At 39.9% G+C, this 15,802-nt stretch overlaps 1 protein-coding gene across 5 annotated transcripts in view; it reads right to left on the bottom strand.

Annotated features, from left to right (window-relative positions):
* AGAP1 (ArfGAP with GTPase domain, ankyrin repeat and PH domain 1) overlaps window positions 1-15,802 on the bottom strand; it is a 375,973-nt gene that overhangs the window by 219,710 nt on the left and 140,461 nt on the right. For 4 of the 5 annotated variants that reach the window (XM_062578166.1, XM_062578164.1, XM_062578163.1 and 1 more), the window contains exons 4-6: window positions 7,284-7,369; window positions 2,792-2,933; window positions 996-1,130 (exon numbers count right to left, since the gene is read on the bottom strand). In XM_062578166.1, the coding sequence (XP_062434150.1) occupies window positions 996-1,130; window positions 2,792-2,933; window positions 7,284-7,369 (363 nt within the window). The remainder of the gene's footprint in view (window positions 1-995; window positions 1,131-2,791; window positions 2,934-7,283; window positions 7,370-15,802) is intronic. The other variant, XM_062578167.1, reaches the window with a different exon arrangement.

The raw sequence follows: 15,802 nt of genomic DNA on the forward strand, positions 1-15,802 counted from the left end.
GCAAGGGCGCCACAAACACAGCCCAGCTCTGGGCTTTTTCCTCAAATCTCCGCCTTTCTACCCGCCCTCTTTCCAAGGTCTGCAGCTTTATTAAGCTACCCAATCCTTTGGATGAAGCCACCAAAACCTGGTGAGCCAGTATTCAAACTGAACTGCTGTAGCTACACGGCCAAAGCCCTGTAATCAGTTACTCCCTATTAACCGCTTGTACCGTTCACTAACACCCCCTCATTTAACATTGCGAGCAAGGTACCTTGCTTCCTACCAAAATAAACAGCAAAAATTATTAGGAATTGAATTTGGTCCCAGACATGCCTGGCAACTGCAAAACATTGATACAGCAGCATTCCTAATACTATTAGTAAATAATGAGTTGGTTGACTGCCACGCAGGTGAAAACAAAACCTTGCTGCTATTTAAATGCTTGATGGTTCTCAGCTGCTTTTACTTATTACTGGCAGTGAGTAGAGACAAAAATAAGCTTACTGGAAGCTTATGAGTTTTTTCCACAGTTCCTTCTTTACAGCTTCTCTCTCAAAAACACATTTACAAAGAAAAAATGGTGGACTGTACAGGTGTCAACTATCACTAACACTTGGAATACATATTGGAAAAGAAATCTAGCTATAACTAATAATCAAAATTAATCAAAGCAGAATAACTGCTGCTGCAAAGAGTTGACAGGTTCAGATAAGGCACAGCCATGGCTAGAGCAGACAGCTGCAAAACCCAACGCACACGGCTGCTCATTTCCACCAGAGGGTGCACAGAGACCGACTTCACACTGCAAAGCCCGAGCCCAGTGCAGCATCTCCAGCTCTCCCAAGAGGTAACACTAAAAAACGGCGTTTTCTTTTTTATTTAAACATTAATGAACGCAAAAGCAGCAACCACCTGAGCAATCAGACTGACACTGGTTGTTATTTAAAATAAAACATCAGCAACTACAGTACTTTGTGATATGCAAAGTGAAAAAAAAAAAGAGTCATCTTTACCATCTTGGAAGACTCTCTCCACATTGAGTCCGTAAGTAGCACAGGTTTCATAGTAAGTGCATCTCTTGAGATCATTGGATAACTTCCTCGCTCTGGCATCATCTATGACACGGGGATTACTGGAACTTATAGCATCTATAGCAACAGCAGAAAAGTATGCCGTTAAATATAATTTAGAGACAGTTTCTTGTAATTACAAATACTCTGAGTTTGAACACTCAAAGAAAATGCCTCCCTTGAATGTGAACGTCAAGTGAGTGACTAAGGCAATGCTAGATCCAAGACTCATTTCTGAATGCCGACATAGCCACCCATCAGCTGATGCTATTGCTACACTCCCATGTGATCTAATTAATAAAAAAAGAAGGATTATTTAGAAAGCGAGATTTTTTTTTAATGGCAGCAGAGGGCGCTGAAGACATTTAACCAGAAATAAACAGAAAAGCAACAGCACTGCTTTAGAAAGCTTTGGCTTCCCCAGCAAATTTAGTACTGCGGCCTGGACTGCAGGTCCTCAGGAGAACGTTGCCCCTGCTTCTCTTGCCGCAACACGTTTCAGAAAGCTTGATGCTAGAGGCGGCGAGGCAACTGCTCCTGTTTTGGAAGTTGTTTCACAGTTCGTTTCCAAAATACCTCTTAAACTAAAAAGTTAAATAATGAGCAGGTAAATTCAGTGGTAAAACATTATGCACTTCGACAGTCGATAAAAATCAAAAAATTAAAAGCTACGTTTTCTTCTGATGGTTATTGCCAAAATTGGAAATATTTCCATTCTTAGTCACACTAAAAAACAATACTTTTTACATCAATGCTGCAACAGAAAATGAATTCTGAAAACCAAACTCATTTCTAGCAATAAACGGAACAAAATGGAAATCCGTCACCTAAAGTGAAATAAATGCAGAGATAAAAACACCTCAGGGGGATGTTTTTCCCTCTCATCTTTCAAGCTAGTGTTAAGTTGACAGTGCAGCCCTTTAAAGATGCTCATTCTGGCTTCTGGCTGTAGTTTCTGCTGTCCTAGGAGTTTTTTCTACCCACTTCCCTTTTCACTTTTTATCATCTGTTTCCGCCCCAAGGCCCCAGGCTTCCCCTTGCTCCACGTGGCTTTCACATTCCTGCAGGCTGGTGGCTGAAAGCAAACCACTTGCTCTCCACCAGGCTGACAGAAAAAGCCAGCCCAGAAAGCAATGAAAAGCTTAATCAGCACTAAAACTGGTGGCATGCACAAAAAACAGTGGCATATGCTAAAAAGACAGATGCCTGCAATCAAAGCTACAGGAGTCTCAGTCATGCTCTCTGTCCAGCGAAGAGCAGTAACCCTGCAATCCACTTGGAGCAGCAACATTTGTGCGACTTCCCCTTGCCATGTTTTGCCATACAAGAGCTGACATTAGCTGCCGCTTCAGAAAAGGTTTTGGAACAAAAGAGAATTGTGGGGTTTCATTTCAGGTTACTTTAGTTCTTGCATCAGGTGGAAATGCAATCTAAAATCAGTCTTGCAAAGTCCTACCCTCCCTCAGCACCCCAAGGGTATATCCCACAGGCATTTCTCTTCTATTTCAAAGCAGTCCCATGGCCCTGTTTTAAGTCCGCTGAGGAAGCCGAAACAGCAGAAAATTCAACTTAGTTGATTACCTGCCATTTTATCCACAAGCTGTCATGGTCAGATGAGCATCAGTACTGATGCAAGAGAGGGAGGGAAGGGGAAAAAAAAATACAGGAGCATGGCATTGCCAGCTCCAGTGTCATGGGAGTAAAGCCATAGGGAACGGTAAAATCAAGACTGCACTTACCCTGGGTTCCCACTAGTACCATGGGGATTTCACTAGTGTTACGATAGTTAGCCATACGGCTGTAGTAGTGGTAAACAGTCTGGAAGCTAATTTCATCTTCCAAGCTGAAGACAAATATAACAGCATCCACCCACATGGCAAACTGCAAGGAAAAAAAAAAGAAATGGAAGAAACATATAGTGAAAAAAAGACACTGAAGAAGAAAGAAAAAGAAAAGAAACAAACCTTATCTTACATTGATGGAAAACAAATACACATTATAGAAATCTTATCAGTGAAAATCAAGGGCTTAAAAAGTTGTGATGTATCACTCAACGCAATGAACCAATGTTGATCATTGCACCTTGTAGGATCTGGGATACACAACGACTTCTCCTATCAACTCTTTCTTCTTCAATATATGACATTATAAGCCCAATTACTATCAGTGCAAATGGATTCTGATTCACAGAAAAAGAAAGTACTAGTGTCTCAGATTTCTGTATTCATAAGCTAGATCTAAAAAAACACTTATCTCTAGGCATGTGAGTGCCTCGTTTACTGTGCTATGTCCACATCTTGTGCTTTACATGCATGTGCACAGATGTTTCTGTTAATGCCAGGACAAATATTATGCTTGGGGTTTTACAAGCCCAACTAAGAAAATTCTTACCTCTCAATCAATATCCCCAAAAAGATTAATTTCAATTTCCAATTACTCACTTAAACACCTTAATTGGACGAACCGTACTGAAAGCCTTGTTCAGCCTTCAGTGTGCAAATCAACTATTCTCCCTCGGCACCAGTAATCTACTACCAGACATGCACACAAGCAGGCCAAGGCAAGGTACAGTTTCAGTAACCAGGCAAGTGAAAAAGTTGGAGCTCACAAGTGAGGATAGTTTAAACACATTTAACATAACAGCAAATTTATCTTTCCAGTTACAGCCCAAAGACAACTCAGTGAAGCTTACCTCATTATATTTCCCTAAGTGATTTTATTCCTACCCAAAATTAGACCAACAGAAACAAGTTTCAGCCCTCGTTATTCATGCTCTTCACTATATTACTGCTTGAACAACAAAACGCCAAGATTAGGGACACACTGAACATCTATGGATTGCAAGCAAATTAATTAAAAAGAAAATGTTTACACATAGTTAGCAAAGTTGTACATGATCAGCCTAGGTTTGCAAGCACTCCGTTGAGCCCTACCAATCCCTATGGTTTTATTTCTGGTCTTGCAGTTTTAAATCTACTTTAATCACTAGTTTGTAGATTCATAGTCTTTTGACATCTCAGCTTTTAGTAAGGTATCCCAAACTGGTGCCTGTAAAGTGAAGGGGGAAAAAAAAGAAGGGGCCGACAGCATGACTCTTCATGTACTGAAGATATCGAGATCAGGAAATTCTTTTTCCAAAATTAGAAGTTAGGATTACTTCTTACCCATTTTTCATACTGAGTATTAATTTATGTTAGTGAGCATAAAATTTTGAGGTTTTTTTGTCCACATTTCATGAAATGTTTAGAATATTTTAAAACAAACACATCATCATCTTTTATAGTTACAGCATAGAAGTTGCAACACATGCTGTGAGGTTTTCAAGACCGTCAGGAGAACGGTCACCTAGCAGGTAAGGCCAGAATCCTGTTTACGCAAAATAGTTTCTGGCAGAATAAGCTCAACGACCATGAAGTTACATTTGAACTGTTAAAACCAGGAGACCTAACTAGAATTACTGCAGAGAGTCTTATTGGCGAGGACTTGCTCTCGGGTTTAACATAAAATTTTCACATTGACCAGCATCAGCTGAATTATGCCAAGAATTCTTGCTTCCAGCAAGGAGACCATAAAGCATCTGTCTTGAAGCTAACACTCTCTTCAGAGTAAGTTAACACGTTTCAGTGTGTAGCAGTAGCTCTATACTGAATATAAAAAAAATTTTTTTTAAATCACTCAGAAGGATTATTCAGTGCAATCCCTCCAGCCACAAAATGCTTCTAATATTTCAAAATAAGAAGAGAAATAAGAAGAAATTAAGTTTGAACTTCATGAATACCAGATGTATCACAATAGAAACTAAAGGTCTTTTGGAAAACATGCACAATCTGGAAAACCAAGGATGCCTTATTTCACACTAATATACTTCAAGTTTTATTGTGCTGGAAACAGCTTGAAGCAAAAAAAAAAATTGCTGAGTATCGCATACAATCCATCTTCAGTTTCACAAGGGTGATTAAATCTATTTTTTCTCCCAAGATAAATAATGTTAATAAAACCAAATAAAACCAAGCTGTGAACAGAAGCTCTAAATTTCAAGAAATATCTTGTGGCTGCTCTTCATAGCTCAGTTGCTACATTAATTGGGCTTTACAGTACGAGAACATCGCACTTGCAGTAGATGACTGCAAGAGCTAACATCAAACCTGCTGGGCAAAAGAAACGTTCTATATTGGCAAACTTGGCATGGGACAGCAGTGAAGCAGTGCTGGTCAGGGCATTTCACTATGTTCTCATTCCTTGAAACAAGCTATTTTCAAACCCTTTACATATTTGCATCCTAGACCAAGCACAGATTGGATGAGAAAAATGACTGATCCAGAAAGTGAGTCTTTCGGTGAGCTGGTTTTCCCTCCCTTGCTGATGGGAAAGGGAAGAGCAAGCTGGACCATACTGCAGCCTTCTTTGTGCTCCAGCAAAGCCACTACCATCTGGGGATGCTCTTGTCCTCAGCATTGCTGCGGTCCAGAAGGACTGCAGTTCACCTTGGTACCTACTCATGTTGTACTTCTAATTCTACACACACACACACACACAAAAAAAAAAAAAACAACCAAACTTGAATATTGCAGCAAAAAAAAAAAAAGGCTAAAAATAACTAACCTTTTCTATATCATAAAACAGTGGCAGATGCATGTTATTCTTCAGATAAGGTCCCCTTTTCATTAAGCAATTCTGAGTGGTCATGAATGCAGGAGTAATTTTTTTCATTCCAGGAATTAATACCAAAAATAAAGATCTTCCTAAAATACTCAGAATTTGAAATTAGACCAAGCAAATCTGAAGAGAACTTAAATGTGAAATATCTCTTCAGAAAAGTGAAATAGCATTAGCTGAAAAACCCGCAAGCCTTCCCATGCTCCTTATCTGCTGAGGAACAAATTCAGTAACAGTAACTGGAGGTAATTAAAAACCTCAAATTTATCTAGAATGCAAAGGCAACAAATTTGGTGTTTGCAGTTAGTTCAAGTGAGTTCTGCAAGAAAACCCAATTCTTTAAGAACAAAAACATTTAGATTTATGTATATACCTTCAGTCTTTGGGGTTTTTTTCCTCCCCAATGAATATTCTATAAGCACTGAGGCCTGGAAAACGTCGTGTACCTCAGCCAAATTATTCAAAGCCAAAAACAGTACAGTTCATTGAGGCTCCTGCCTCGCATGGCTGCAGATGTGTCAAGAGACACTAAGCTCTTGTTTTGGTTTTTCCTTCCTTCCAGGATGTCGATCTGGGTCTCCGCTTCCTCTACCTCTTTTTCTCCTCTGCTTTGTCCCACCACCTTCTCCCAGGCTCGAAGCCTCCTGCAGCTAATGAGCGAGAGTGGAGCCCCGAGGCACAAGCTGCTCCTGCTGGCGCCTCTCCCGCTCAGCTGTTCAGCAGCACTGTGAGGTTTTCGAAAGCTGCCCCACTGCCCAACGGCGGAGCAAGGCAAAGCCAGTGGCAGAGCATGCACGTGCAAGCCCTTGCCAACAACGTCCAGGTAAGAGAAGGTTGAGGGCAAACAAAATGGATGAGTGAGGATGAGGACGCTGCCGGCAGGCAGGTTGGCAGGCTCTTCAGCGATCTGAGGATCGCACAGGCAAATGCTTCACTTTGTATCACCGAAATAGGGTAACAGAGTTGAAAAAACACAAAAGAAAAGCACGAGCATCTTCTCTGAGGCAAATCTTGCGTACAGTAGAGGAGCTGCCTCCGATGAGCCAAAGTGGCACTACACGCTCCCCAGGCCCCACTTCAGCAACCGAAGGAGGCAGTGGGGCTGAGCTGCAGCTTGGGAAGTCGAGTCTCAAGATGCCACAGGAGGGAAGAAGGGAAAGCAATCCAAAAAAAGGAACACAGATTTGTACGCGAGTGCGCATGTCACTCTGCATTTATCCACTGTTTCACAGAATCACAGTTGAAAGATTTTGATATCCTAACTAAACAGAACTAAGTCTGCAACATGCAATTTTCTTGTCACTGGAAGCATCTTCTGGCCCTGAAATTAGGCATTTACTACAAGACAGCCTTACATCTTTACTACTTATTTTGCATTGCAATTGCAACTTCAAGCATTTTCTAAACAGAACATTTCTCACCTGAGCGAAACATATGTATAATCACCCAGGAGAAGAACAGGACCATGGAAAGTGTAGAACGAAGCAAGTTTTCTTAAAAGGAAGGTTCAGATATATTAAAAATAAAACAGAAAGGGTGTTTTTAGCCTAGTAAAGCTCCATGTGCAATGCTCACCTGTGCCTCTGGAGGGCCCCCTTCATCTCTAATCAGCAGCAGATAGCTTTGTCCATCCACTACTATCTCTTTCTTGAATCTCCCACCTGTCACACAAAGTAACTCATTATAAGAGAGAAAAGGTACAAAACACAAAACAGAAAAAGGCTTCGCTTGGGGAAAAAGAAAAGCGCTAAGCTTTTTCCATGCATGCATAAAACACTGAATAAAAGATTAGCTCCTATGCTCTAGCATAGGAATTACTAAGAAAAGCTAAACCAAATATTTTCAGACAAATAATGTGGAAAAATCCAAATTGCATTACAAATATTAATTCTCATGTTATATGTTATATGTACTTGGTTTTAATACCAAGTATTTGGTATTTTTTTGTGTAATGGTGAGAAAGCATCTCAAAAAATGCTAACATGGGACAGCTGCATGCAACAGAAACACCATGTGTTAGAAGTAAAATAGCTTTCCTAGATGCCTTAGCTTTTCCTCAAGAGAAGCCCAGTTCTTACAGGACACATGTAATGTTATGAAAATGGTACTTCTATATTCACAAATAACAGTTAGGGGAAAATACTACACACATGTTAGACAGAAAAACTACATGGTGGTACCTCTGTAGTGATGTATTAAACTATTAAAGAACATTGTACCACTTGCTAGCAGGGCAAAATAAAGACCTGTTTTGGAAAACTAGGTAAACAGAGCAAAATCAAGCCTTGATCCAAATTCCAATCCCCAATCTTTTGTTTTAGGGAGATGAAGAGTACCTAGTACTTGGGCAGTGGGCTGAACACAAGGAGCTAGAAGAGGACCTGCAGATACACTGTACGTTCCCTTTCTGCTGTCCCATCAGCGACTTGGAGTACAACCCACGGACAGAATAGGGATAACTTATCTCCAGGCTCCAGGGCATCACAGGCACCATGCTGATGCTCATGACTGACATCAGATAAGGACCAAATTGCATGCAGGGTCTCTGGTACAACTGAGCCTGGACCAGCATTAGTGAACTTGGCTTGCCCAAGTCTTTGGGCTGGATTTATACTCCTCTGCTGGAGGTGAAAGCATCCATATCTTAGCTGCTAAACCAGAACAGCCCGCGGGCCCCTCACCTCATGCTCTCCAATCAGCTCCTATACGTTTTATCTTGGTCTGGAAGATTCATATCATTAACTAACATGAAACTTAAGTATTTTAAAAAAATTTGAATCCTTTTCAGCTTTGTTTCAATCCAATATCCCAACGATGCTTACTTCAGTACCTACTACACTATCGAAACAGATACATTTGAACACTTGGCAGGGGACTGAGAAGGTCTTAGGTCCACAGAGCCGCTCTAAGTAGCACGCCAGTGTATACAGGCTGACAGTGCCCTCAGACCTTCACGCAATCGCTGCTGACCTCCAGGGAAGCACCAGACTGCCTTGGACCCACCAGTCCCCCTGCCCAACCATCACAGTAGGTTTCACACCAATATTACTCAACAGTTCACCTACACTCAGTACACAAGAACGTTTATATGCATTTCATGATTAATATAAGACATTAGAATAGATTTTTTTCCTTCCTTTTTTTTTTATTTACCATATTATGAATGGCTATGAGGCATCAAACAGGGAACAATTAAGAGATTACCACCTTTCTTGTCACTTGTTGTACAGAATTAAGAGAGCACATATTTACAGATTTTCAGCATTAGTCAAAAATGGGATTCTGTTTTGGCTGCCAAGATAAGTGGGAGATAAATAAATATTAATGGTGAACTTGAAAAGAAAAAGATCAAAATAGCGTATAAGCCTTTGAAAGGAAACCAGCCTTAGCTCTCAGAAACCAAATTTCTATTAGCCATATAATTATTCCTATTCTTCTAGAATAACTTAGTCAATTACTTGCATCTGCTTCATAATAAAGTATTAAATAAAACTAATTACTTAATGCATAGCCCTCCAGGGACATACATTAAGCTTTAAGTAACAATGGCAATGCACTATATATGTGATTGAAGAGTGAACGTTCTGCATAATTGCCATTTCCCGTTTCCTTTTTTGAGTATTGAAAGTTCACTTGGCTATTTATAAAATACTATGAGTGCAAATATATTTAAGAACCATGCTGCTATTCCTCTCTCATCAATAGGATGCCTTTCAGACTCCGCTGCATCTTCATACTCCGGCCTCAGAGGCATAAAGAAGTTACAGACAAGGCAAAATAAAAAGCTTAACCAGAGAATTAGAAAAACACCCATGACTGTAATATTAATATATATATATAGAGAGAGACAGACTACAAATGTGAGCAGTGATATGATTTGAGACACACTTCAAGGTCACTAACACATCAAAAAGACTTATTTTTGAGGAAGCAGCTCTAAGAAGTGTACTAGATTTAACAAATACAGGATAAAGCTATCCAACAGCTCTCTTCCCACATGAATCCACATTAAGCAACCAGCCTGCATACCCATTCTTTGCCTTTCCCTGCTGTGCCTTATATTCAGTACAATGGGAGAATTTAAATTTAACACTGGAAATAAAAACTAACACACTGCACCACTTTTCCAAGGCCTGTCATGCTGGAAGAGCAGTAGTGCAGTCAACAAGCATACATTAAATTTAATTCCATCAAAGTGGCTGCTTTCCCCTAAAGCTGAGCATGCTCTTTACCTGGTACATGCAGTAGTTTTTCCACTTCCTTCACAATGCTCAACATTTACTTTCGCACTTAAATGCTGCTGCAAGTGCACCATGGCAAATATCTTTCCCACACAAATATCCAAAGAGAGAAAAAACATTTATATGATGCCTCACCTTCTCCTACTTAACATTTTTTCTGACTCTCCCTCTCCAGGCTTCTATAGCCTAATTTTGATTGCCATATCAGTCTGGATTTACTGGAGAAGAGATGTCCTTGATAGCTCTGCTCCCCTGATGTCATCTGCCACAATTTTTGTTTTATATTCTTCACTCAGAGGGCAAGAAAAACTAAGCTTCTGGATTTCTGCTATGTGCTAAGAAAGCCAATAGCTCAGCATCACCTGGTGGATATCTGACTCTTTTCATAGTGACAATCAGTGAGTCAGATGCATTCAAACTTTGCAGTGTGTTCCCAAGTGAATTGAAAAAAGAGGGAGCTATCACAAAGAAAATTTTATCAGAAACATCACCCCCATCTTACTCCCCCTGCCCCAAGCAGTCAAAAAAATATTCAAGTCTGCAGTCAGAGAGACACTACAAACATTCTCCAGCTCAATTATTAAAGAAAGAAAATGTCATATCAACATCACCTAGTGTCTCTTCTCCCATCACTGAAAAAGTATTCACATAAATAAGAAAAGAGAACTTAAAAAAAAATCCAAAATAATATATCCATATCCACATGTTCTCATTTGAGGTTGTTTTGTTTTGTTTGGCTTTAGGTATTTCATGATTAAGTAGTTTAAATCTGGTAAATCCCCAAATAAAGTGTTTGAAAGGATGCCCCAGATTTCCAGCCAATGTAAGCATTGAGGGGGGGGGGGGGGGGGAAGTGAACATCTCAAACTGTAGCAGCAGATCCACTCTCATCCCCTATTTAAGAAATTGTTTATGTAAATTTGAGATCAAAGCAAGATGCAACCCTACTAATTTGTGTTACTACAACATTAAAGAGCCCTCATCTTGAGCACATCGTAGTATCAGGTACTACATAGGAGATGCATTTAAAAAAAAAAAAAAAAAAAAAAAAAAAAACACTTCCCCAATATCAAGCACTTATGCAGAAAAAAATAGTAAGTGAAGAATATATGGATTTCTGCCAGCATAGGAAATCAAGGCTATGTGACTGTCCTGTAGATATCTATGGTCCTAGGATTCTTAATGCAGATGACAGAATAACTCTGCCTTTGACTTGATGAGCCCTGACATGACCCATCCGGAGGCCAGGAAAGGAACAGCCATGCAACGGCAGCTAATTTGACACAGCCCGATCGGAGACAGCACTGCACTAGCGATTTCTGCAAAACGCACCTTTGGAGCTTACAGCACATTTCAGGGACAGAAGGAAAGAAAGATTTGACAGATGAGCAGGTCTGAACACTTAACCACCTTACCTTAGAAGTCAAGAAGTCTCCCAGAGCACTACTGTATTTTTAATGAGGATTTGCATATATGATGGAGCCACGAGGTACCAGCTAAGCTGAAGACGTCAAAAGGAAAGAAATTACCTTCTTAATTTAAAGGGTGAGCTCCAAAACACAGCGAGCAGTCCCAAGCAACATAGCTAGCTTTGTTCTAGGCACATCCGTGTTATGACACAGGCAGCTTTTTATTAAGGGAATTTCACAACTCCTCTACATACCTAAAGAGGTCGTCAAAATAAAGACGACTGGCAGGCTGGCCTGCAGCTCTGATGGATGGGATGATCGCTCCTGCGACATCCTAATAGGCCTGTCACCGCACAAAGATGCAAGAGCACAAGATGTGTAATCGACAGCTAAACCATATTTACTTGCAACGTCAATCCCATGTTTGTCATTACGAAAAAGATGTGCCAGTGAATATCCTACGTAACTCTTTACAGCCAGAAAAGCACAGCTGGAAAATGCTGTTATGAAACATGGAAATTTCAAAAGAAGAAATTCTTGAAATTGTGTGGAAGGGATTTGGGAGGATTTGAGTATTTGGGCTTCCCCCCACGCTCCCTAAAATTCTAGATTAAAAAATTACTACAAGACATGATTCTCAGTTTCCCAGCGCAAGATCAATTCACAGAGACTCATTTTCAGACATAAACACAATTCCACATAAACAGACAAAATATTATTGCTCTATGAACCACACGCAGTAGCTACCAGAAGGCAGAGAAGTGCTCATGGTGCAACACACAAAAACACACAGTCTGTTACGCACATAAGGCCAAATTTCTACTGAAAATGCTCCAGATGACAATAGAGCTTTGACCAATGTAAAGCTAAATAAATTTCATGCACTAGCAATTCAGCAAGCGTGGCTCAAGACCTAACACAAATGAGGAAAACCAGGTTGAAGGAATCAACCAAAAGCTTGTTAATCTCATTTTTATGCACAGCACACCGCGAGGGTCAGTGTCTTGCATCAGCAGTAACAATAACAATAAAAAAAGCCTTTGCTGAAACCGATACAGATTTTAAATTTCTCGGGCATTTTTAATCAAAGTCGCTCTATATTGTGGATTTTGTCTACATAGATGGAAACCTTCTTCTGCAGAATTACCTACTTAGGAAAGCCCGGATGCCTCTTCCTCTAGCTGATAACTGTTTCACTGAGCAATTGCTCATTGAAGCAACTACTGATTTTCATACTGTATCCCCAGGCTCAACTTCATTTGCCAGACTCTTTATTCAAGTAAATTGCCACGGGGATGAAGTTATTTGGCCATATGAGAAAGATAAATTTGAAGGATTGGCCATATGACAAATACGTGCAGCAGCTGAACGTCTAGCACGACTACGGGGGCTGGGGAGGAGGGAGTGGGGCATCAAAGGAGAGAAGGCAGATAAGACTGAAACAGCCATAAAAGCCTTCATTTTGGATTCCCAATGACATGTGAATTTTGATAATCGTGGTTAGTAGTCTGACAAATGGAGATTTCCTCATAGGTAAGGTTTTTGTTTGTTTTAAATACAAAATACTACTGCCAAGAATATGAGCTTCTCTTCAGGAAAGCACATTAAGAAATCATTTATTCCCTTAGCCCATACACACATCATCTTGGGACCAAATACATAACAATTGTTTGTCAAAGTCAGGAAAAACAAATGCTCATAAAACCTTCTGCAACTAAAAAGCAGCACTAAAGAATGACTGCAAAAGTCCAGTAAAATAATGCCAGTGTTGTACCTCAACACTACTTAACTTTATTTAAATAAAAATAACAACTTCAAGAATCTCTTAGAAGACGACTTTCTCCACATATAAAGTGTAGTATTACTCAAAAAGCATTAACAACTAATTTTCACAATATTAAGATGGTTGTGCTCAGTGCTTGATGTCAGCTCATTTTGGTGTTAGTAGCAGAGAAGATACCACAAACTATTATTCAGTCCATTGTAAAATTAACTTCAGGGTATTTATTTAAAGTCAAAGATAATACTAAAGGCTATTAAAAAAAAATGTGGTTATGCTAGCTTGAGCGTAAACCACAGAGCAAAGACTGAGGAACCACCACCACTCTCAGACAGAGCTATGGCCACAAGCAGTTAACTGCACTAGCTTCCTGACCAAGTACACTGGAAGAAAGCACAGCAAGACAACCTGGACTGAGCTTTCTGAAACCCATCATCTACTTCCGACTTGTAGCTTGAACATCCATTTCAGAAAAGGCACGGAAGGAATTATGAGCTAGAAGGTGGTAGAGTTCTCCTTGCAGTAACAAGTGACCTTGCAACACACAGATCTACAGAATTCCCCCCACCTCACCCCAGCAATTGAAACAGAGGTTCTGGTCCAAACCAGTTGCTGTTGAGCTCCTCATCTCTTACCATACTGCAGAGTTAGGTGAGCAAAAGTAATTCAGATGGAAGCATTGATTTTTAACTTCCCCAAGCTGGCTACTTTTTAAATGGATAGCAAAGACATGCAGATAGGTAACTCCTGTTGACGATCCTTACTGTGTTTTGACTACTACTTACCCACAGGCACAAAACATTATTACATAGATAATCTTATCTTTATGCAATTAATACATAGAACAGCTGTCAAAGAAGCACTAATATATCTTCTTGTAATTCCATGAAAGCAAGCTTGCAGGTCTTTACTTTTGGAATTCTAGTAGCAGTTGCATGCTATCGTGATATCTAACAATTTAATTTTGAGATACATTCGTTGAAGTACCTGCAGTATTTCTACAGAAGGCCAGATTTGATGGGTCCACAAAAAATCTCAAGTTACACAGGATCAGAAATCACATTTTGGATGATAACATGCCATTATCTTAAAAACTAATTACAACATAACTAATGCCATTAGATAAAAAATGGGAGGGGGGGTTATCTTGAGGATGAGGAGTTAGAGGAAATTACACTGAGTGACATTTCTGCAAAAATATTGGTCTCATTCCAAAATGACAAAATTTTAAAAATAAGTCAGTACAGTCCTAAGCTCCTTAAGTGAGACTGTAAATTATCCAAATAAGGAACAGCCCCTCAAGTGGATGATATTCTGCTGCACCACACTCTTGCCTAAACACCAGCTACTTAGAATGAAACATAAAGCAATTGCTTCCATTAATTTCAAGTAGCTGCCAACGTATGCGATGAAAACACAGAAGGAGCTCTGCTTTCCAAACCAGTCTGGGAAAAATATTCACTTGAACCAAACACATTTTACTACCAATGTAATATTAGAAATTTGGGTACCAAGAAAATTTCCATGACTGTTTCTTTTACTACATGGACAGAGACTTGGAGAGGAGCAGTACAAGCTGTATTTTCTCCATAAAGCTTCTGCCTGTCAGTAGAACATTGCTTGCAAAGCAATTAGAAAAGCAGTCTTAATGAAACTGCTGAAATGTGGGTGCAGAAGTAGAGAAAAGCTGTGCTCAGTACTCAAATGAGTTGTCATAAAAAGGTATGATAACAAAGCAAGTTCCTGCAGGACTTGCAAGCCTCATGCAAATATTTTATTAATAATCTGAAAAATGGAAGGAACAGGCCATTAAATTAGTAGATAATGAAGCAGGAGGGACTGCAATTACATTAGAAAATTGGATTATACTTGAACATGACCTTAACAAATGAGGAAAAACAATGTGGAAAAAAACAGAAGACATCTTAGAGGGGCAAATGCAAAGTTCTGCTGCACCTAAGCAGGTAATAACCAGCAGCCGAGACCAGATGGCAAACCCCTGGCACTGCAGAAGAGCCACTGCCGATTCCTGTAGCCACACGGCCAGCTTGTCCCGTTATCCTCACCATTACCTGCAGCTCACGCCAGCCAGGGTGTGTGCTACAGGGAGCACAAGAACAGACTGAAAAGTGCTCACAGGCAACTGCAAGAACAGTTAAAAGCCTGGAAAACATACTATAAGAGAAAGAGTGCATGAAGGGAGGTTACTTTAAAAGAACAAGCTAGGAGGAAAGATGACTTCAAGCTTCCCAGTAAGGAAAAACCTACTGATCCTGTTCCAGGACAAGGGAAAGACATTATAGCTTCTTCCGTTCTTATTTTATTATCATCCCAGATAAATCAGCAAAAGTATCAGGTGAAAGAAAAGCTCTGTACAGCCACTAAAACTCAGGGTACAAACCTGAGGGTTTATAGCCCCCCCAAAAGAAGCTGACAAACAGAATTGGAACCTGGGAAACAAAAATGACATAGGAAAAGATTTCTTTAGAGAAGGAAAGTAGGATTTGCTATTGAAAAATTTTAACAGAGGGGGGAAAAAGAAGAAAATCCTGCGTTGCGCTAACCTTAACAGCCTAAGTTAGCACAAAGATCTTCAGTTTATTGCTTATGTATCAAGCTGAATGAAACGAGCACAGACATACACAGTAGCTTGGTGACGAACGA

This window comes from Rhea pennata, chromosome 6 (assembly GCF_028389875.1).
Source record: "Rhea pennata isolate bPtePen1 chromosome 6, bPtePen1.pri, whole genome shotgun sequence".
NCBI classification, from domain to species: Eukaryota; Metazoa; Chordata; class Aves; order Rheiformes; family Rheidae; genus Rhea; species Rhea pennata.